Consider the following 24,577-nt stretch of genomic DNA (forward strand, 5'->3'; position numbering starts at 1 on the left):
CAACAGAAAGGGAGATGACTCAGTCTGACCATCATTTTTCAAGTACAGACATTAGCATGTAGACTTTCTAAATCTACTTCAGGCTAATCTCGTTGCTTGAAAAGTTAGGTGCCTCATCAGAAAGCAAAACAAGTTTTAAATCACCAAGTGAAAATTGTGCAAAAAGGGTTCATTCAGATGCATCTGTTAAGGATCTCCAAATCATTCAGGTTTTTTCACTGAAATATGTTTCCTTTAATAGAAAGAGGACAAACACAAAATCTTGTTGTCAGCAGGCCATCAGCAAGTAGATCATTATTGAATTTTATGGTCTGCAGGGGTCCCTGGAAATATGTAAAAAAGATAAATATTTGTACACACACTTACTAATAAACTGAAGATGTAACACTTCAGCACATACCCAAAAAGTGTTAAGGCAGGTGGGGAACTGGTAGCAGAATCCTTAATCCCCCAGCAGCCTGTAATCTTCATGATCCTTCAAGCAACCTGTCCCATCATGGGATACCACAAGATGAAGGAAGCTGTCAGGGTAATAGCATTTATATGCAAAATTCTGTTTGATTGAGCAGAGAATAATGATGTATTTATAGAGTGGTAGCACTGTCTGTTCACTTGTGGGGCTGAGGGCACTACTGCCACATGAGTACAGTCAGCTATATAGCAAAATCCTGCCACACTGTTCAGTTGTGGGATTTTTTGTGCTGCTATCTTTTTTACAAAGAGAAATCGATAAACTCAATAATCCAACAGAGTCCTACTTGAATATTTAAAGATATGACAGAGACCCCAGGCAGTGCCTTTGAAGGAGTCTATCATATAAAAGTTCAGTGCAGCTGTAACATTCATGGCCAACAACTCAGCCATCCCCATTCCTGTACTAAATGAATATTGTGAATTAAATATTGAGGACCCTAAGCCATTGTATTGGCCTCTGTTACATGCTCCATTCCCCAGCCACTGCCTCCATCTCTCACTAGCACCTGTCTGAAGCCAAACAAGACTCTCCGTGACCTTGGTGTTTAGCTCAAAGCTGAGTTGCCAACCACATAGCCACACCATCTCTGAGGCCACATATTTCCACCTCTGTGACATCACCCAATTCCAACCCCTGCCTCAGCTCATTTGCTGCAGAAACCCTCATTCATGCCTTCATTACCTCTAGACTTGACTATTCCAATGCACTCCTGGATAGCGTTCCACATTCTACCCCCAACTGACATCATCCAAAACTCTGCCGCCCGTGTTCTAACTCTCACTAGGTCCCATTCCCCCAGCATCCCTGTGCTCACTGGCTAATATGTTGGCTCCTGGTTAAGCAATTCTTCAATTTTAAAATTCTCATCCTTTTTTTTCAAATGGCCACGCCCCTCCCTATCTCTGTAAACACCTCCAGTGCCACAACCCTCCCAGATACCTGTGTTCCTCCAATTCTGGCCTCTTGAGCATCCCTGATTTTAATGGCTCCATCATTGATGGCCATGCATTCAACTACTAAGGCCCTAAGCTCTAGATTGTCCACCTCTCTCTCTTTTCACCTTCAAGCTAGGGCTTAAAAGGTACGTACCTTTTTGTCCAGATTTTCAGTCATCTGACCTATCTCTGTATGTGGTTCTGAGCAAAGTTTTGTTTCATAATGCTCCTGTGGAGCATCATGAGATGTTTTGTTACATTAAAGACACGGTAAAAATACAAGTAATTGTTGTTGCTCTGGTTATGGTTCACCAGCCTTGTTTCAGGGCTAGGCATAGTTCATTGGGATTCTTAGGTACTGAATGCATGTGTCTTCAGGCATATTCAAATTAAGAGCATGGAGGTTTACAGATAGGCAGTGGTGTTTAGAATGGGTCTTAATGGAGAGTGTCTAAGGTGAAAACACATCAATTTGATATGTCTCTCTGATCCTTTACTTCCCGATTCCCCACAGAGAAATGTATACTCATAGTGATAGCCTCTAAACGTCTTATAGCCAGTCGCTGAAGGAGACAGCCAGAAGTCAATCAATTTTAAATTTATTCACAAGGTTAGACATTCCAAATGTATGGCTCCTAATTCTACATCCCACCACCAGTATCATATCTTTATATGTGCTCAAGTAATTATCCAATGAGTACCCCCTCCACCCTGTAGACACTTAACCTTAATTTATACAATTAATGATATCTATTGTTTCTTGTAAAAGAATACCATTCAGTAGATAAACAGGCCTGGGCGTCAGAAGTACTACAGCTTTAGGAAGGTCACTGCAGCTCAAAGAGGTTTCCCTAACTCTTTTTGTCCAACAGCAATACAGTTGGGAGGAAAGATTTCCAAACCAAGATACAAAACATCAATGTACCTTTAAAAGCAAGGCCCTAAGTGAAGTGAAAAGGTCTCACTTGCATGTGTGTTTAGTCTATGGAACACCGGACAGCCATTCGTTCATATTCTTAGGAATTCCCTGTGCGAGGGTCTCTCCTCATTTGCATGAGAATTAGGACTTTACTGAGGCTAGCACACAACTGACACATAGACTCCAAGTGCCTACGGTGTTTCTGGGTTCTGTTTCTGACAGCAGAGTATATCAGACAATAGGCTCAGTGCCCCATTATGAAGAGAGTGGAAACCACATTATTGATGCCTTGCAGCAAAGTAGAGAGTCAGAGAATTAACATAGAAATAGTGAATTAGCCTGAAAATTGTTTTGGCAATAGAATATTTAATTATTCATGTTGGAAATGAATGATTAGTGAAGCTTAAGAGGAATCAGTCCTCAGACCATGGCTTTTTGTAACCTCCATAAATTATTTTGAAGGTGGCAACAAATTGTGTGCAAATACACAAATGTATAAGAGGCAGTGGTTATTGAAAGATACTTGGAAAGGCTCAAAAGCTTTCAACTCCTGATCAGCAATTGGTTTTTGTGGTTGTCCTTGCATCAATGCTATCGCAGCAGTATAAAGCAAGCTCAGTGGTGCAAAAACACAAAAACAAATCAGCAATTTCTACATGGCTGTACTGAAGGCTCTTGTTAATGTATTCATTACAATGAAAAGCAAAACCTCTGTACAAATATATTATCACACCCTGGGGTAACATTCTCAATCCCCACCACAGCGGGTGGTACATATACTGCATTTTACAATCAAATATTTGGATACTGCAACTTCCACACTGAGTAGGAAAGAATGATTGCCAGACACTTTTACATTTACATATGGATTGAGATCCAGTATTTAGAAATGCTGAGCAAAGTTTGTCACAGTACTTGAAAATATGAAAATACATCTCTTTCAAATTGTAATGCAAAACAACCAGCACTCCATACTGCAGAATGAAAGAAGTATTAGGGTTGTCCCCTCCAGCAGGGCATTCCTCAAGTGTTACTTGTTGGCAGAGAAAATGAACATGGGTATTGAATAGGAATTCATATAGAAACAAGTGGACTAAATAGATATTAAATCATATTCTTATTACCAAAGCCTAGTGAGTAACATGTATCGCATTATAAAAAAAACGCTAGTGCACAATGTCACATGAAGTACACATTTGAAGGAATCATTATCTTAGAGTGCAGGGTAAGTGGAGAACTGATTTATCTGCTTTAACTGCGATTAGTTCTCAAAAATGGCAAAAGCTTACAGCAATGAAAGTGTTCAAGATGACTATCTCCATTCATTTTAGACACCATCAATATATTTACTGTGCAGTTTTATATCACCCAGCTTTAAAGCTCTGCTTAGTAGCCTGACGTCTGTCATAATCTGAATAAGAAACCCAAAGACCAACAGTTTCTAAGGTGGTGAATTTTTTTGAATAACCTTCCAGATGATCTCCAAAATCTATGCTACAAAATTATTTCTAGTTGAATACTAAGCTTGAATGAAAATCCTGTTACTCTTGTTCAGACCTTCCTGTTATGTGTCTCATACTATATAGTGTGCCTGGCATCTTAAACTGAAACTGCTCGAGAGTAGCAATCGTGTACCAAAGAGAATTTGGTGATTTTAAAAATGTGTTATAACACACAAAGAGCAGAGTATACTTACAGCCCTCATAGATGTCTGTGGGGATGTGGACAGCTGTGTGGTTGAAGTCCACACGACGTCGGAAAGCTTGGTTTAACTGAAAATCAGGTTTGATCCTTGGTCGGCTTTCATTTCTTTCAGACTTTAGGGGGAAGAAGAATCAAAGAGTGAACATTTTACAGCTCTCAGTCTCTGACACAATCTTGCATCTTGCGTATGATTATTGGACTATGAAGACACCACAGCTGCAATTTGAGCATTATATCAGGTTGTTAATGCCTGAATTCTCCCACTATATGAGGGTCTTTCACCCACGAATATTAGGCACATAACATCCTGTTGGTTGGACAATAACAATGCATATGATAAGAAAAACGGAAAGGATTTTAAGCCAATAGAACTGCAACAAAGAGAAAATTTTAGAACAAGCTAAAATTTTACAAATATACAAACATGTTTGCACTTTTATTTTTTTCATTTTAAAAGTAAAAAAAAAAATTTTCCAAATTGGTGATCGTTTTAACCTGATACCCAAAAACACCTTCTAGACTTCTGTCTTACACAGAAGGAAGCCTACCTATAAAAAGTCAGCCATAATTTATCATTTTTATCCAACTCTGCCTCTTGCAGCAACTAGTTGTGCAGCAGTCAGATAATGGAGGGCACTCCCACTCTCTTTGTTAAAGAAAATACTGGGAATAGGAACAAGGATAAACCAGAGGGAAGAAAAATACTAAAACAGAGGGGACTCCATTACATAGAATGTACAGAACAGAAATAGGCCATTCTGCCCAGCTATTCAGTGCTGGTGTTTATACCTCACATGAGTCTCCTTCCATATATTCATTTAACCGTGAATACCAGGATCATAACACCCTGTTAGTTGGAAAATAACAAGGTATAAGAAGAAACACACAGACTTTTTTGAAAAACCAATAAAGACTCTATAGGGAACTTTAAAAAATTATTATTCGGAAAGAAATAATATTGGAACAAATAATGGGACTAAAAGCCAACAAATCTTCTGGACTTCATCCTAGGGTTTTAAAAGAGGTGGCTACAGAAACAACGGATGTATTAATTTTGATCTTCCAGAAATCCCTACTCAATGGTCCCCACAGATTGGAAGGTAATAAACACATTCCCACTATTCAGAAACAGAGGGAGAGAGAAAACTGGGAAGTGTAGGCCAGTTAGACTGAGATCAGTAATAGGGAAACTATAGGAGGTGATAACAGGGTATTTGGCTAATCATATTGTGATTTTCCACAGCCAACACAAATTTATGAAAGGGAAATCACATTTGACAAATATATTAGGGCCAGAATTTTTCCCTCGTCAGGCGGGCTCGGCAGGAGCTGGCGGGAGCGATCAGGGAGCTGACCACCGCCTGCGATCAGCTCTGCTCCGCGATTTCACGCGGGCCGACCAATTAAGGCCCGCCCTGTGTGGACTGTGAGCGGCAGCGCTGAGTGCTGCCTGTGCAGGCGGTGGGAGGAGGGAGAGCCGGGCCTCGCACGCAGTTTGCGCATGCGAGCGAACGAGCGTTTCAATCTCCCTGAGGCATGGAGCTGCCTCAGGGAGACTGAAGCACTTTTTAAAAAAATTAATAAAAACAATAAAAATTTAATAAAACATGTCCCCTCCTGTGACTGCATCACATGAGATGGGACATGTTTTTAATTTCAAAATAAAAGTTTTTATTTAGTTTGTATTAGCTTTAGGGAACCTCATCCCGCTCGTGGATGAGGTTTCCTAAAAAATGTAAAGGCTGCTTGGCCTTTTCACCTGCCTGCCAAACTTCATCTTAATTAGCTCGTTAATGACCTTAATAGGCCTTTCAATTATCGGCGGGCGCGCTACCAACTCTGGTGCACGATGACATCAGACACGCGCCCGCATGCCGAACGTAAAATTCTGGTCTAGAAGTTTTTGATGGTGTAACTGGCAGAATAGTTAAGAGAAAATCATTGGATATAGTGTATTTGGATTTTCAAAAGCATTTGATAAGCTGCCATTCAAAATTAGGGCTCTTAGGATGGAGGTAATATTAGCATGGATTAAGGGCTGGTTAATGGATAGAAAACAGAGTAGGAATAAACAGGGCATTTTCAGGTTGGCAGGCTGTAACTAGTGGGTATCGCAAGGATCAGTGCTGGGCCCTCAGCTTTGTACAATCCATACTCATGACTTAGATGAGGGGACCGAGTGTAATGTATCTAAGTACAGTTAGTTACATATCATTAGTTGGGAAAGTAAGCTGTGGCAAGGATGCAAAGAGGCCTCAAAGGGATATGGGCAGGTTAAGTGAGTGGGCAAGAATGTGGCAGCTGTGCAAAAATGAGAATGTGGTGGAAAGTGACCATTGTTGACCTCCTGGAGTGTGCCTTTGCAAAGAAGGTCTGGAGAGAGATACAGTGGTTTTGTCAAGGTTTCTCCCGAGCAGCTCCATGATGCAAGACTCTGTGCTCTACGGGTTGTTCCCAGGGATGAGCACCGAGGTAAACATCAACTGTGGCTGGAGGATCATCAATTCAGTGAAAGTCGCTCTTATGTCTGCCTGAAACTTGCTGGTCTTCCAGTGCTAAGAGATGTCCTCAATTGAGTGTGGCAGACTGGCTTATTCCAAGGTCCAGGACAGGGACGCACTAAAGCTTGGGGCAGCTGCCGCAGAGGTGCAATGGGAAAAAGTCGCTGTCTAAGGACTTTCAGCCATAGTACGCCAACAGACTGGAACATTTGTAGAACCCTTCGGGCTGTATGCCTGACATTGAATGTACCTGACGAATATCAAAAGTATTGAAATTGTATTGAGGAACCACAGAGAGGAACATGCTGTATGAAGGAAAGCTGGATTCTATTGCACTTTCTATAAATTTTAAATTTGAAATGTTCTCCCCCAGGCTGTATGCTCGACATGAAATGTATATTGTTCATATGAAGAGAATTATAATTGTATAGAGGCACCCAGGAGTGGAACAACTGTATGGAGACAAGTCAAATTTTATGGCAACTTCTGTAATTTTCAACTTGAAATGTTTTGAAATAAAAAGATAGAAAATAGAAACAGGAGTAGGTCACTCGGCCCTTTGAGCCTGCTCCACAATTCAATATAATCATGGCTGATCCTCTATCTCAACGCCATACTCCCGCGCTCTCCTATACCCCTTGATGCTTTTTGAGTCTAGAAATCTATCTATCTATTTCCGGCTTAAATATATTCAGTGACTTGGCCTCTACAGCTTTCTGTGGTAGAGAATTCCACAGATTCACCATCCTCTGAGTGAATAAACGTCTCCTCGTCTTAGCCCTAAATGGCCTATACCGTATCCTGGGACTGTGACCCCTTGTTCTAGACACCCCAGCCAGAGGAAACATCATCCCTGCATCCTGACTGTCGAGCCATGTCAGAATTTTATAAGTTACAATGAGATCCCCTCTCATTCTTTTAAACTCCAGTGAATACAAGCCTAGTCGGCCCAATCTCACCTCATACGACAATCCTGCCATCACAGTAATCAGTCTGGTGAACCTTCACTGCATTCCCTCTATGGCAAGTATCTCCTTTCTTAGGTAAGGAGACCAAAACTGCACACAATACCACAATACTCCAGGTGTGGTCTCACCGAGGCCCTGTATAGCTGCAGTAAGACATCTTTGCTCCTGTACTCAAATCCTCTTGCAATGAAGGCCAATGTACCATTTGCCTTCCGAACTGCTTGCTGCACCTGCATGCTTGCTTTCAGTGACCGGTGTACAAGGACACCCAGGTCTCTTTGTACATCAACAGTTCCCAATCTATCATCATTTGAATAACACTCTACTATTCTGTTTATCCTCATTATGCTGTATCTGCCATATATTTGCCCACTCACTTAACTTGTCTTAGTCGCCTTGAAGCCTCTTTACATCCTCCTCACCACTCACATTCTCACCTAGTTTTGTGTCATCAGCAAACTTGGAAATATTACATTTGGTTCCCTCATCCAATTCGTTGATATATATTGTCCAAGCACTGATCCCTGCGGTACCCCACGAGTCACCACCTGCCACTCTGCAAAAGACCCATTTACTCCCACTCTGTTTCCTGTCTGCTAACGAATTCTCAATCCATGCCAATATTTTACCCCCAATCCCATGTGCTATAATCTTGCACACTAACCTCTTATGTGGGACTTTATCGAAAGCTTTCTGAAAATCTAAATACACCACATCCACTGGTTCTCCCTTATCTATTCTGCTAGTTATACTCTCAAAAAACTCCAGTAGGTTTGTAAAACATAATTTTCCTTTCATAAATCCATGTTGACTTTGTCTAATCCTGTTGACATTTTCTAAATATCCTGTTATCACATCCTTTATGGTAGATTCTACCATTTTCCCCACGACTGAGGTTAGGCTAACCGGTCTGTAATTCCCTGTTTTCTCCCTCCCTCCTATTTTAAATAGTGGGGATACATTTTCCAGCCTCCAATCTGCCAGGACTGTTCCAGAATCTATAGAATTTTGGAAGACGACAACCAACGCATCTACTATTTCCATGGCGACCTCCTTTAGTACCCTGGGTTGTAGATTATCGGGCCCTGGGATTTATTGGCTTTCAATCCCATTAATTCCTCCAGCACTATTATTTTAGTAATACTAATTTCCTTCGATTCCTCCTTCTCACTAGACCCTTGGTTCACGAGCATTTCTGGGAAGTTATTTGTGTTTTCCTCTGTGAAGACAGAACTGAAGTAGTTGTTTAATTGCTCTGGCATTTCCTTGGCTCCCCAGTGTCAGGTTGGAGGGTACCCCAAAAATGCGCTGGGGAATCCCTCTGGCAAGTTCCCAGGCAAGGATTTGCACAGCAATTGTCCGGAAGCGCTAACTTCCTCTGGACAATTGTGCTCCGAAAATGCGATTTAAATTGCAAACTCTGGATGGTTCCACTGGGATTATACCAACAGTTACCCAGGAAAGGTTAGAAGAATTAAACCTTCTTCTAACTTCTGGATAAGTATTGTAAAGGCCTAAGCCGACATCATGGGACTGCCCACACCCACAGGAGTCTCCCCATCATCCCTCCCAACCCCAGACCCCCCCCCCGGTGACCTCAGACCCACCCCCGACCTTGGAACTTCCCCCTCCTTAAATCGGAACCACTCCTCGCAACCTCGGACACCCCACCCCTCGACCTCGAACCCCCCGACCTCGGACCCTCCCCCAACCTCGGAAACCCTGATCTCGGAACCTCCAACCACCGTCCCAATCTCAGAACCCCACTGCCCTCATGACCTCTGATCAACCCCCATTGACCTCAGAACCTCTGACCCCCCACTCAACCTTGACCTCAGACCCCCCGACCTCAGAATCCCTAACCGTTCCCCCTCAATCTCAGATCCACCCCCCCCCGCCCCGACCTCAGACCAACTCCCCTGACCTCAGACCCCCCTCACCCCGACCTCAGACCAACCCCCCTGACCTCAGACCCCCCCTCGACCTCGGACCCCCCCCCCCGACCTCGGACCACACCCTCCCCAACCTCAGACCCCCACCCTGATCTCAAACCTGACCTTGGACCCCCTCCCCGACCTCAGTTCACCCCCCCGACTTCGGTTACCCCCACCCGATCTCAGTTCCCCCCCAACCCCCAACCCCGCGACCTTGGTTCCCCTCCCCCCGACCTCGAATGCCCCCTCTAATCTCGGACTCCCTCTGACTTCGGATCCCCCTCGCTACCCCGGTCCCCACCCTGACCTTGGACGCCCCCCCACCCATACACCCAGAACCCACAAATCCTATCTACTTACCTTAGACACTTCCCTTCTCCCTAGCCTGTCAATTTCCCTGGCCCTTAATAGTTACCTGCTTTACGGCAGCAAATGCTGTAAAAGTGGGGGCGTGGTCTCCTTCAATACACCGGATCTAACCCACTGGGGCCTGCGGAGTCTTTCGCTGCAGGCCCCAAGCAGCTCCTGCGAACACAAGTAGCCACGCAATTCTCAAGGCAAGGTAAGTACATATTTATTTCTTCTAATTTCTGTGGGCCAGCACTTTCCAACGCCAGTCAGAAGTTACACCCCCTTGTTTTCTATTATAAATTCTCCTGTTTTGGACTGTAAGGGACTTACATTTGTCTTCAGTAACCTTTTTCTTTTTACATATTTATAGGAGCTTTCACAATCTGTTTTTATGCTCCTTGCAAGTTTACCCTCATTCTCTATTTTTCCACCTCTTAATCAATCTCTTGGTCCTCCTTTGCTGAATTCTAAACTGCTCCCAATTCTCAGGCTGGCTACTTTTTCTAGCAACTTTATATGACTCCTCTTTGGATCGAATATTATTTTAATTTATTTTGTTAGACATGGTTGGGCTACTTTTCTTAAGGAATGTATAACTGTTGCAAAGCATCCTTTCGTTCCTTAAAGATTAGCCATTGCCTATCCACCATCATACCTTTTAATGAAGTTCCCCAATGTATCATTGCCAACTCATCCCTCATACCTTTGTAGTTTCCCTTTTTTAGATGTAGTTTCAGATTGGACTACTTCACTTTCCATCCTCATGAAGAATTCTATCACTCTTCCCTAAAGGACCCCCACACAACAGGATTATTACTTAACCGTTTCTCATTTCACAACACCAAATCTAGGAAAGCCTTTTCCCTAGTTGGTTCCTCGATATACTGACCTAAAAAACTATAATGTGCACACTCTAAGAATTCATCTGCCACAGTATTACTGCTAATTTGGTTTGTCCAGTCTATATGTAGATTAAAGTCACCTATGATTATTGTCATACCCTTGTTGCATGCATCTCTAATTTCCTGTTTAATGCCATACCCTACCTTACCACTACTGTTTTGAGGCCTATAGACCTCCTAATAACATTTTCTGCCCTTTGCTGCTTCTTAGCTACATCCAGACTGATTGTACATCTAGATTTTCTGAGCCAATATCCTCTTTCACTTTGCACTGATTTCATCCGAAACTAACAACACCACCCCACCTATGTACTTCTACAAATTTTACGAATAAAGTATCTTTTTGGAGAAAAAATAATCACTTTGGTAGAAAAAAATAGGAAAGTAGAATATTTTTTAATATTGAAAGACTGGGAAATGTTGATATTCAGAGGTACCTGGATGTCCTTGTACACAAACCACAGAAACAGCATGCAAGTACAACAATTAGGAAGGCAAATAGTATATTGGCCTTCATTACAAAAGGATTGGGGTGTAAGAGGCAGCTCTCTCTCAGCGCTTGCCCACGCCCACATTGACATCATCGCCCACCCTCTTCCTGCCCCCACACTGGCAGCGTTGGGCTTTTCAGCCCGTGCTTCACACTGGTCGCAGTCGTGGGCCAATCGCAGTCGACGGCCCATTTCCCAGCTGATCCAGGGCCGGCCAATCGCACCCGCCCGCCGAGCTGAAAATTCAGGCCTGTATTTTGGTAAGTAAAATTAGGAAGTTACATGTTATTTGGAAATAAGAATCTTAGCGGGATAGAAGAGCAAAGGGATCTGAGAGTACAAATACACAAATCACCAAAAGTAGGTTAATAAGACCATAAGAAAAAGTAAACCAAGCAATCGAGCTAATTTCCAAGGGGGTGGAAATGAGAAGTAATTATCCTAAACCTGTATCGAACCTTGGTTAGGCCACACATGGAGTACTGTGCACAGTTCTGATCACTACATTATTGAAAAGCGAAGGTTGAGGGGTAATCTAGCAGAGGTCTTTAAAATTATGAAAGGCTTTGATAAGGTGAACAGCGAGTGTTTCCACTTGTGGGAAAAGAAAAACCACAGGCCAATAATTTAAGATAGTCACCAAGAAATCAAACACAGCATTCAGAAGAAACCTCTTCACCTAGAGAGTGGTGAGAATGCAGAACTTGCTATCACAGGAAGTAGTTGATGTGAATAATATAGATGCATTTAAGGGGAGACAGTATCATGTTGTTATGGTAACATAAGGCACCAATCACTCATAAGAGATTGTGTAAACAACTTGTGGATTCATTTATTTAGACTAGGCACTTGAGAACAGTTATACAAAGGTAGAAAAAGTGAAAGTAAGACTGGATCATGCGACATGCTGATATTCCTTAAAGGCATATTACAACAGGAAGCATATGAGGGAGTAGAAAATAGAGGGCTATCCTAAGAGAGTTACATGTGGAAGAATGGAGGAGGCTCAACTTGAGCATAAATGCCTGCATAGGCTGGTCAGGCAAAATGGCCTGCTTCTTTGCTGTATAGTTTTTGTAATATGTCACTTTAAATTGAATTGTATCATCCGAATAAACTTTCAACACTGATCACGGAGAAAACAACGAGCAAAAATTAGATGCAACCCAGACACATGGAGACTAGAAAGGTTGTAATCGTATTCTATTTGTAAAGTTCCTTTCCCAGTTAGTTTAACAGCAGACAGACAATTGCCATACAATGTTTGTAGACTGCAGGTGACACTTTGAAAAGAATTTTCATGAAAGGACACTATTCACCATGACTTGAAAGCCGCAGCAAATTGCAGTTTGCTGTGAGTCATGCAGCCACAGGCTTCACCTTTTTGTTACAATTGAATATTAAAGGCAAAGCACTATTTTTGAAATCAGTATGTTTAATGTTGCTACTCGGTTCACAGAAAATATTTTATCGCAATGTGGAAGCTCCTAATGCTAGCCAACACTGAAAGGTACTTGGGAGTTCATCCAAAGCTATAGTTCATGCCTGGATCTCTCCCTGTCTAATGGGAGATAGTAATCATAGAGGTTGTTCAACTTTTTATCCATTTACTTCAACCCCTCCACAGATACAAGAGTAGAGATGGGAAGTTGGATTTTTAAAACATTGTATTTTAACGAGATTGAATTAAGTAAAAGCTCGAAGCCGATTTTTTTTTCCCCTTTAGCAGCTAGAGTTTTAAGGTACTGGGGTGACAGCTTCTAGAGCTGGAAGCCAAATATTGCAGTAATCCAACAAATAATCTGTCTATACATTCTTTGTCAGGATTGGAGTATTTTTAAAATGTCAAAATCATAGATCCGTCTTCTGATAACAAAGACAATCCTTATAAAAGAATATTTTCAGAAATGATAAAAGCACAAACATGTTGGTAAAATAAACATCATTTGTATTAAACCATCAAAATTGATATAAATAAACATTTAATACAAAATTGCAGCCAAGTAGTTTAAATCACAAAAAAACAACTAAGTCTACAGTTGTTTTTCCTGAAAGCTGCAAGACCTGACAGTTTTTTTCTTTTTCTGTTAATTCCAAGTTTCCTCCCCAGTACAGTCCTCATTCAAACATGAAAAGGAATGGTCTCCAATTCTTCAAAATCATTGTGTTTATCACATTTGCTAACATTTAAAGATCTCCAATGATGTTAGTACGGGTTCCCAGTTATGCAAAATAAAAATGAACATTTACAAGTTCTCAATTTGAATAGGATTTATTTTGTCTTGTTAAGTTCCCTGCATTCCTTACTTTGGTATTGCTGGCAATCCAATATTGCAACACTGCCAGGCAATGGCCGGCGTTTTCCTGTCCCACCCACTGAGGGACCGGAAATTCCCGCCTGAAGTCAATGGGCCTTTGGCTGGTCTGTCAAATTTTCTGTCCCGCCCACGATGATCCCTGTTCCCGGGTGGGAACAGAAAATCCCATTCATTAAAAGATAGAAATGTTCTCCAAATATGTTTTGTGCCACCTGAATCCTAAGCATTCCTGCTGATGTCCAGCCTGATTCCACTTCACAGTCAGCACACGGTGCAGGTAGAGGCTTAGGGCTGACTACTGTGTCAAGACACACTCCGCCTGGTAGGATCGGAGCTCCACTGTGGTGCCACTGACAGTCAGATAGTTTGCTGAAACTCACTACAAGGTGCACATATGAAGAATGTGCACTCGGATAACATGGTGGAAGGCTTGTGGTATCAGTGGAAGCATATCCTAAGCAAGAGACAGCATTTCTAGACTGCAGCAGAGAAAATCCACAAAGAAAGGAATGCAGCTCCTTCAAAATTATTTGGGGAGTACTTAAGAATTAAGTTTAAAAAAAAACCATAGGTTGTTCTACCTTACAGGAGTTCTAAATCTAACTAATCTAAATTTGTTAAAACTATGATCTAATAAATCCACATAACCTGGAACCTCGTGAATCCTTGGTTTTGCTTTAAAACCTGTAATAATGAACATCGTTACCAAAGAGAATAACTTAAACACAGAGTTCTTAAAGGGTTCGTCACATAGCTGCCATATACTAAGAACATTTACTGCGCTGCTGCTTTAACGGTGCTCAATATACCAAACAGAATTCATAATCTGGGGTGCAATTCCTGTGGGGCATGATCGGGAAATTACACCCATTCTGTCAAAGTCTACTTACGCCCAAATTGTCCTGCCAGTCCCATTTGTGTCGGCCGAAGTATAAAAATGAGAACAAGCAGAAATCCTTGTAAAAGTCCAAGGATATCACTGAATTCGCAACATGGACTCCTTTTTCAAGGATGAAAATTGAAGTTGCAAATTCATGACATTGGCCACAGTATATTTAAGAATATGCAATCATAGAAGTAATTCAATTTTTAATAGGATTTAAACTGTTGCCGTAAAAATACATTCGAAGAAATAGAAATTACAGTGTAGGTCTCAGTGGCAATACATTTTTTATAGCAATAGAACATCAGAAGGATTTCTGCTTGTTCTCTGCTACACCTAAAATTCCAATATAATCTTAGGCCAGTTTGAACCAGCATAATTGCAGGAAATTCACTTGTAGAGCTCTTTAGCCTGCAGGATAAAGCTATTATAGTGCGCCAGAAAGATTTAGGGGTCAGGGATAAATAAAAGAGCTGAAACGAGCAAGGAAATTTGGGCATAGTGTAATCAAATGTATGATAAACAGAGTTCCCTTGACCTTTTACAGCAGGTATTTGCTTCATGCCCAATTATGTTTCTCTAAGTGTAAAGATGCAGGAATTTCCCTGCCAATGGGTAATACTGGAAATTATTGAGTTGTTTATATGTAAATCATCATATAAATGATGACCATCTCAGGCATTTCAGTGCCTCCAGAATCATGTCCAATCACACTAGCAGAACAGCACAGGTTGCACATCACATTTTGCGGCAACTCCAACAGAGGGGGTAACTTGTTACGTCATTTGGAATTGCCAATACTAGCCACATTGGGGGATCTAAATAAAGGAAATAGTAAGCACAGTAGAGCATTGTAGCACTAAGAAAGCCTCAGAACTTATGTTAACTTCACAAAAATAATTTGTATCACTCTGCAAAGTGAATTATTGTTCACTAACTCCAAAACCCTTCATAATAAGTGCTAAGAACATTAATAATTACAGTAAAGCATACTGGCAATATTGGCATTTTGTTATTTGGTGTTATTGCTGCTGATTTAGAAAGTGCGGTTCTTTTTTAATCTAAAGACTTTATTGAACAGAATACATGAAAAGGGTGTCCCATTTGTTATAAATCGATGCTCATTCACTGAATAAAGGAGGAAGCTGGCGCCAGTTTTTCTTTAACATAGGGCAGGATTTTACCGACAGTGAGCGGGGGGTGGGGCCCGCTCGTCGACACGTAAAACGACGCCCGATGACGTGGGGCAGAACTCCCGACGTCACCGCGCCCCATTTAAATTTTCAGGAAGGCGGGGGCGCAGCAAAATCAGCTGTGCCCCCGCCGACCTGTCAATGGCCAATTAAAGCCACTGACAGAGCAATTAAAGTAATTAATGGACCTGCCCGTCCAACCTTAAGGTTGGCGGGCAGGCCAGGAGCCCCGGTGGCAACTAGAAAAAACATGAAACCTCATCTACTGGCGGGATGAGGTTTCATGTAGGGTTTTAAAAATTTTAATAAAGTTTTTTGGAAACTACGAACATGTCCCAAGTCACATGAGGGGACATGTTAGGGAATTTTTTTTTTCTATTTTTAATATTTTTGAAAGTAGAGGCCATCTCCCTGAGGCAGCACTTAGCCTCAGGGAGATGAGTGGATGAGTGCGCTCTTTCGTGCTCATGCGCGAAAGAGCACACTCTCGATTTTAGGCATTTCCCCCCCCCCCCCCGCCCACACAGGAAGCGCATAACGCTTCCCTGCGGATGTCACGCAAGGGTCCGCCCACATAAAATGGCGCCGCGCCTCCAATCGGGGGTGCCGATCGGAAGCGCACCCGCACGTGCCCGCCCATCAACTTCCCCCCCAATGGGGGGAAAATTCTGCCTGTAGATTTATTAACAAAACCCAGAGAACATAGATTTTCTTTTCCTTCTGGTTGTTATATATACTTAAGAATAATGCCCTAACCTTTCCCCAATTAGCAACTACTGCTCTCACTTACAACTAGAGCATGCGCTTAATTGTGATAGGATAGTAATATTAACATCTCTCATTCAAGGGGCTAGTGAGAGCAGCGCAGTTTTTAAAAATGGAATTGATTGTGAAAGCTCAAGTTCATCATTGATTCTGAACAAAATAAGCATTCTTGTTTCTCTTGGAATGGTGCATGATTCAAACCCATTGGTTTAAAGCATACTTACACTTATTAGGTCATCTTTTGCATTGTAGTATATCACATCATTATCCTAAAGAAATAAAGAACAATGATAATTAATATAAGGAGTTTGCACACTTCTTGAGTCAATAAAGATAATAATAAAAGTAGAGACTTAAAAGTAGAGACACAAAGTCAATACAATTAAAAGTAAGACTATATCCTGTGATGTGCAATCAGCGTATTGACATTTTAATAGTGACTCTGACACAAATAATACAATTTTATGTATCTACAATATTCAAAGTCTTCCATACGGCACACTTCCTGTACATAGTAGCCTGACTTTCTTTGTCATGAAGTTTCAGTCATGTTTTATGTGTCAACATTTGCGCACGCATTGTCCTTTGACTTAAAGCAAAAGAGGGATGAAGCAGAACTGGAGAAGTTGTGAATGTACAAATTGAAATCAAGGGGATTATGTTGAAAATTGACAATTTCTATAGGCTTATGAACACAACCAATCAAGAATGACCAATCTGGAAAATTTATCAATAAGAAATCAACTAAAAAGAGGAAAAACAAGTAAACCAACCGAAGTAACAAAAAAATTATTTGAAAAATCTTCTGTCTGCCATTGTTTTTCATAACTTAAATTTCCAATGACCAAAATATTTGAAACAAGATGAAATTTGAAAATGACGCATTTCACAATAAAATGATTAAATTTAACAGCTGAAATGTCATTTAACAGCTTCACAAGGGTTGGAATTGAAGTTTCCAGTGTCTCCCAAAAGCCTGTTTGGATAGGATGTTTGCGAGTTCCTGTAGGCAGTGACAATATTAGCGGAAGGCAGGTTCTGCAATCTGAGCATGTGCAGTGGGCACAATTTTACAGGACACTCCAGTAGTCATCCTGGGCTCGAACATTTCTCACCCACTTCCAGCAAGGTTTGGTTGATTGTTTTGCAAAATGATTTAAAGAAAACCAGGGGCAGAATTTTGCCCTTGTTGGGTGGGCTTGGCGGGGGTGGTCAGTAAGCCAACCGCCGCCCGCTATCAGCACTGGACCGCGATTTCACTCTGGCGGGCCAATTAAGGCCTGCCTAGTGTGAAACGTGAGTGGCAACGCTGAGAACTGCCTGTGCAGCGGTGAGGGGGGGGGGGGGGGGCGGGGGAAGGAAGGCAAGCGGGGTGAGCAGGCCGAGTGCAAACTTCGCACATGCGCGTGAGTGAGTGCTTCATAATCTCCCTGAGGCACACAGCTGCCTCAGAGAGATGAAGAGATATGAAAATGAATAACAAAAAAGATAAAAATGTAATGAAACATGTCCCCAACAAGCGACTCTGTCACATGAGCAGGGACATTATTAATGAAAAATTAAAGTTTTTATTTTATTTTTGCTTGCTTTTGGAAGCCTCATCCCACCCGTGGATGAGGTTTCCAAAAAAATGCAAAGGCTGCTTGGCCTTTTCGCCTGCCCACCAATAGGTTGGACTTCAGCAAAAAATTTAAGTTCATTGGCTACTTAATGGCCTTAACAGGCCTTATAATTGTCGCTAACCGAACTATCACGCGACTGTGTGTTGATGTCGGACACAGTCAACGTGGCCGATTCGGCTGTGCGCCCGCCAAACTGAAAGTCTAAATGACGCGGGGTGACGTCGGGACACACGCCCAACGTATCCCCGAGCCATCTGACGTGTCGGCAAGCGGGCCCCACCCCCGCTCACTGACCGGAATAACCTGCCCCAAGAATACCACCAAATAATAACAGGATTTTTGACAATCACAGTAAGTGAATGGGCCTGGTAATATATCATGTAAAGCACAGCAGTGTCACATGAGCTGGGGAATGTTTGTGCATTTCGCACATTTTATTTAATTATTTTATTAAACTTCCAGGAAACCTCATCCCGCCCGTGGATGAGGTTTCCTGAAAAACGGAAAGGCCGCTTGGGCTCTTCGCCTGCCCGCCAACCTTAAGGTTGGACGGGCAGCGCTGTTAACTAGCTAAATTACTTTCCTAATGGCATTAATAGGCCTTTGACAGTTCAGCGGGCGCGCAGCCGCCTCCGGCGCACACCCACCGAACGCAATAGTGGAATGACGCGCGATGACGTTGGGACGCACATCCGACGTCATCTCGCGCCATTTTGCACGTCGGCGTGTCAGACCCCTCCCCCGCACACCAACGGCAATATTCTGGCCCATATGCAGTAAGCCAGCTAAGTAACTAAATTGGATACTGTTACTGACTTGTATCAACAAGCCAGTACTCCCCTATTACAAATATGAACACACTGGCTGTGTCTGAAAGTCAACCCATTTTCACCAAGCTTATTCATCAAGTTGATGGAATCTGCAGTTGCAGTTTTCCAAATCTCATGCACCGCTTTCGGTTGACCTTACTCAAACGCCTGGTTTGAATGCATAAAAAGTTCCTGGCACCACACTGCTAGAATTGGCAGGATTTTGGAATGAAGAGCTGCTTCATATAATTTATGGAAATGCCCCAGTGATTCCAACCTTTAATGTTTTACTACAGTGCACTGCTGGGATTTGTGATAGGGGAGTACTGGCTTGTTTTTACAAGTCAGTCACAGTGCCCAATTTAGTTACTTTGCTGGTTTATCACATATGGTCCATGCCCCATTCGTCCCACGGAGGAGTAACTGAAAAACAAGCCTATGCCACTTATATTGGAACTGACACCATCCAAAGGAAAATGAGCGGTGACATTAATAACCAGCAAAAGATTAAAGATTGCCAACTCCAGCTGGGGGTAGTTAGTCAGGGATGATTACTAAAGCAAATTCTACCCAATCACATTGCAGCAAGGGAGGGAAAGATGAGGTCCAGTTCCCATTTCAGCTCCCGTGAAAATAAGCACACAAAAACAAATCAACAGTCGAGAAATCACAAACATTCCCGCTCCTTGGCCGGGATTTTCCAGCCCTGTTGTGGGTGGGACCCGCCGCGGACGAGGCAGTGCCCCAGCAAGAAGTCCGTCGACTTGCGGCGGGACCGGAAGATCACGGCAGTGGGCGGGTGTGGAAAATCCCACCCTCATCTTTGATTCATTTCAAATCCCCTTGCCTTGCCCATATGGCTAGAATATCCTGGTGTGGCTGTCATGTACACTCTTGGCCTTGAGTACACCCTCCCCTGTTGCAACCTAATATTCTGGGTCAAGAAACCCCACCGTAACTCTTAGCAAGCAAACTACAGCTCTCAGGAATTATTGCATGTTCCCTGATCTTGCAACCCCCAAGTTGCAAATCTTGACACTAAAAAAATTTCAGCCGCAACACATTTTATTCTTGTTTCCAAACTTGCTCTACTGATCTCAGGCCTCAATCAAAGGGATGGATTTTAGGTTGGTGGGGGCGGGGGGGGGAAGTAATTGGTGGTAGTAAGGTCAGCGTATTCCAACTGAAAAGTTCATGGTCAGCCCAACCACCCAGAGCCCAGCTGCCCCATAATGATATTACACTGGGGGCAGCCTTAAGTGAATCAGAATAGAACTTCTGCCTCCATCTGGGAGAAAGTCCTGCCCTTGAGACCGCCGGTCAATCTGACTGGCTGGCAGCTCTGTGGTCCCAGCAGCACCAGGATCGAGCAACAGGCAGACCCTGAAGAAGACGACTGATGGATCCTGGACTTCAGGTAAGTCCAGGCTTTTGGACAGGCCTGCCTGGCAGACCTCAGCGAGGCTACAGAGGGTTAAAGAGGCTGGGTTGGTTTGGTGGGGCGGGGTGGATTAAAATGGGCCATGAACTTGGGGGGTAGGGTACCTCCCATGGGCATGGGGGACACCAAAGGAAGTACTCCCTCTTCCCTGCCTGACAGCAGCCCACACAGTGAAAGCTGCCTGCCTTACATCCGCCGTCCCCTACTGCGCATATTATAGTGGCGGAGGCGGAATGAGGCCATTAAGTGGCCATTAATTTGCCACTTAAGGGCCTCAATAGGTGCAAGGGAGGGCAGGCTGCCTGGCATTTTACCCACCCACTGTGACATGGCAGACAGGTTGGGGATGGGCAGGAAGGCAGCGGGCAGGCCACCTCTTTTATTTTCAAGCCCCTCACCTTCAGATCCAATGGCAGCAGGGCTGAAAAATTCAGCCCGACGTGGGCTCACTCGCAATACAAGCCTGCATTTTCCTTCTGAATTTAAGCCCTGCCATTGCTCTACCTGCTCTCAGCTCTCAATCCTTGCATGATCCCTGCTTCAGTGCTGCTGTCCACTGTGGCCAAAAGCTCTGGGATTATCCCTCAGGATTTATGGGCAGAATTTTTCATATGGCGGGCAGGCTCGGTGGGAGCGGGGGCAGGCGGGCGCGCAGATCGCCACCCTCGATCGGCTGCACGCTGCCATTTTACGTGCATGAGCCAATCAAGGCCCGCCCAGCGTGACACGCACCCGGAAGCGCCGAGCATTCCCTGTGCGGACGGGCGGGGGGGTGGGGGAGAGTCAGGGCCTGCGTGCTTTTGCGCATGCGCGTGAAAGAGCGCAGAAATCTCCCTGAGGCATAGAGCTCAGGGAGGTTGATTTGATTGTGAAAAATTGAAGAACAGAAAAAAAAATACATTACTCAGACATGTCCCCTCATGTGACAGTGTCACATGAGCTGGGACATGTCAATGAATTTTAATAAAAATTTCAAATAAATTTATAAACCCTTCATGAAACCTCATCCCGCGCGTGGATGAGGTTCCATGAAAAATGCGAAGGCCGCCTGGGCTCTTCGCCTGCCCACCAACCTTAAGGTTGGACGGGCAGCCCTGACAAGTATTCGATTGGTTGATAAATGGCTTTAATAGGCCTTTGACAGTTCGGTGGGCGCGCAGCCGACTCTGGTGCATGCCTGCCAAGCTGAAAATCGGAATGATGCGCGGTGACGTCGGGACACGCGCCACCCCACGCGTCGGCATGCAGGGCCTGCCCCCACACACCGAACACACGAGCCTGCCCATAGTGATTACTTTGATTAAAAAAGTCAAATATATGCTGCAAGGGTAGAGGACACAATTATAAAACAAATGAACAAGTCGTTAAATGCAAAAGACAAATGTAATTTTGTACAACCAACAGGACGAACCACGAAGGACAGTTAATGAAAGTACTGAAGTAAACAAAATTGCAAGCCAAATATTAGAGAAGAAATTTTAAAGAGTTGCTGGGAGAGCAAACAAAATAGAATTAGGGGATAATATTAGGTTATTCCAGAGTCAACTTGGCTCAATGATAGCATTCTCTCACCGAAATCAGAAGGCGGGAGATTTTTCAGCCCTGCTGTTGATATCAACATATAACCCATAGTCTTAGCTACCACTTCAGTGTGGTAGGGAAGGAGTGCTTCACTGCTGGATTTATCATCTGCCTGCTCAGTTGGTCATTTAAGGTCCCCCACCACTATTCAAAGAAGAGGAATGGAGTTCACCTGGTAACCAGGCCAACATTTGCCTTGGAATAGTCAATGAACTCCAAATATGGTAATCCCTTATATCCATCATTCGAAAAGATCCAGAAAATAAATAAAAACAACAAACACAGAAAGAAAGATTGGGAAGAAGAAAGGAATTAAAGGAACTTTGCTCCATCGCAGGACAGACTCATAATCCCCATCATAGCTTCTTCATATTCCCTGATCTCAGCAGAAAATTATTTCTAAGCAATCTTTCCTCTATAACTTAACATCCTAACATTTTAATCGTGTACTCTTCAGTCGTTTGGCACTACAGAACTTGTTTTTTGCTGAAAAATCTGAGCTTTTCATCTTGTACTCATCAGGAAACCTCACCTTGCAGAGTGTCCTGGTGAGTGTAAAGCGAAAAGCTGAGACATGTCTCTTTTTTCAGCAATACTTATGTACTCTTTCATCACCGAATCCTAAATGTGATAGTACAGATGTACGGCGCACAGTTTTCAGCGATCAGGCTTAATGCTTTTCTTTACACCATCACTGTGGCTTGAATATCTTTGTACCATACTGAACCCACCACTTACAGAATAGTCTGATGAGGGCATTGTACAATTTAATTATGACATCCTCTTATTATATTCTGCTGATTGTAATTATTATATTAGTTACTCATTTGCTTTGCTTGTCGCTGTTTCACAGTAATTTAGCATTTTAACTATTGAACCTATCATCTTCTCCAGATGCCTTTCAAATTCACCTTGAAAGCTATCCATCCACAACGTTTTCACCATACCTTGCACTTCTCTGTATTGAATTTAATGTCATTATTTGTCTCTCCGTATTTGCAAGAATTACAGGTTGCTTCCTTAACATCTGCAAATTTTGTTCATTTGCATCGGGTTTCTGAATCCAAGAGTGTAAATCAGAAACATTCAGAGCCTGAACAACAATCCCTAGGTCACACCACTCTGTACTCTCCCTGCCCCACAACCCACAACCTTCCCTAAATAATATCCACTGCTCCCTTTCCTTTAGCTACTGTAGATCTTGGCATATAAGTCAACCTGCAAAACCTCTAAAAATCATTTTAAAAAACAGGGGTCGACGTATATGCTGAGCATAAAACCACCAGTGTGGGTGTGGATGGTCGCCATTTTGAAGTGCGAGAAAATATAATACCAGTAATTCATAATAATGTGGCATGGTTTATTGAATAATTAATCGTACAAAGATGCCTTTAACCACCCTAAAAGTGTTTTAAAACCTCTCAAGTTCATTGTCTTCGGCACCCAACATAAAAAGTCCCATCGCATACATTCCGAGTCACTTTGACGATGGCATCACCGTGGGATCCCACTCTTGATCAGATTTGGAGCTTTTGCTTTCAGAATCGTCCCTCCACAACAAATAAACTTTCTCTCCATCCATTGATTTGGATATTCTGCATTTTTTGAACAATCTGATGACAGTTTGTGCGCTAACAGTATCCCACAATTTGATGACAAAACCGCACAAAACATCAAGTGGGGCAGCATGCATATTTTCACTCTTCGTGAAGGTTTTTTCTTCGTCAACTATCCATCAATTCCATATGGCACAAACATGATCCTTGAATGGCTTGTTGAGGCACACATGCAAAGGTTGACTTACGGCTGTTAGGTGACTGACATAACTGCAATGTGGTTGTTATTCCTTCACAGGTGCCTCTTGGTTATATGGGATCTCGACATGCCTCACAGTAATAAGCTGCATTCTTTACCTAGGCCACCAGGACACCTATGTCACACATTATGGATCCAAAACTTCACTCCATCCTCATTCATCCAACCATTGTCACAGATTCTGGACACAAATTCCGGCAGGGAACTTGATTTTTGGCATGGATTTACGTTTGAAAATTACAATAGGCTTTAATGCCATTCTGTCGGCCATGCAGGCTAGAACCACCATGAAACTTGTTTCCTCATGTCCTGTTGTTTTCACCAGAACTGTTGCCAATCCTTTCCACTCCACGGTTTAGTTGCTGGGTATATTGGAAATCATGGGCATTGCCTTCATTTTGCCAATGTGACACAATGGCCTGAATTTTTATGTCGGCAGGCGAGTGCGATCGGTGGGCACGTGAGCGGCTGAGAAACAGACCGGCCGACTGCGAACGGCCCCCGACCGCGATGTCATGGCCAGCCAGCATGAAATGTGCACTGAGAAGCTCAGCGCTGTCGGGGTGGGGGCAGGTGAGGGCGAGCAGTGACAGGAAGCTCCCTGGAGGCAGAGAGCTGCCTCAGGGAGCTGAGGCCTGAGAAGCATGAAATAAAGATTTTAAAATCAGTAAAAATAGGTGCAAGCATCACAATCAGTCGCCTCAACATATACATTATAAAAATGCTGTTCATAGATTTTTATTATTCTTTCATCTAATAACGGAAACCTCATCCCGCCCATGGATGAGGTTTAAAGAAAAACGCGATGGTCTCCTGGCCAATTCGCCCATCCACCAACCACAAGGTTGGATGGGCAACTTAAAATGAAAGACAATTGTAACTTTAATTACCTTAATTTGCCTCTTAATTGTCGGCGGGTGCGCTTTCGACTTTTGCGCGCGCCCACTGACCGAAATATCGCGCGAGCACT

At 43.1% G+C, this 24,577-nt stretch overlaps 1 protein-coding gene across 2 annotated transcripts in view; it reads right to left on the reverse strand.

Annotated features, from left to right (window-relative positions):
• The window catches only part of LOC144687340 (voltage-dependent calcium channel subunit alpha-2/delta-1-like), a 693,974-nt gene that overhangs the window by 403,906 nt on the left and 265,491 nt on the right, over positions 1–24,577 (reverse strand). Inside the window, exons 5-7 of one of the 2 annotated variants that reach the window (XM_078553325.1) lie at positions 16,564–16,608; positions 14,147–14,182; positions 4,026–4,146 (exon numbers count right to left, since the gene is read on the reverse strand). In XM_078553325.1, coding sequence (XP_078409451.1) covers positions 4,026–4,146; positions 14,147–14,182; positions 16,564–16,608 — 202 coding nt within the window. The remainder of the gene's footprint in view (positions 1–4,025; positions 4,147–14,146; positions 14,183–16,563; positions 16,609–24,577) is intronic. The other variant, XM_078553326.1, reaches the window with a different exon arrangement.

This window comes from Cetorhinus maximus, chromosome 12, assembly GCF_964194155.1.
Source record: "Cetorhinus maximus chromosome 12, sCetMax3.hap1.1, whole genome shotgun sequence".
Classification (NCBI taxonomy): domain Eukaryota; kingdom Metazoa; phylum Chordata; class Chondrichthyes; order Lamniformes; family Cetorhinidae; genus Cetorhinus; species Cetorhinus maximus.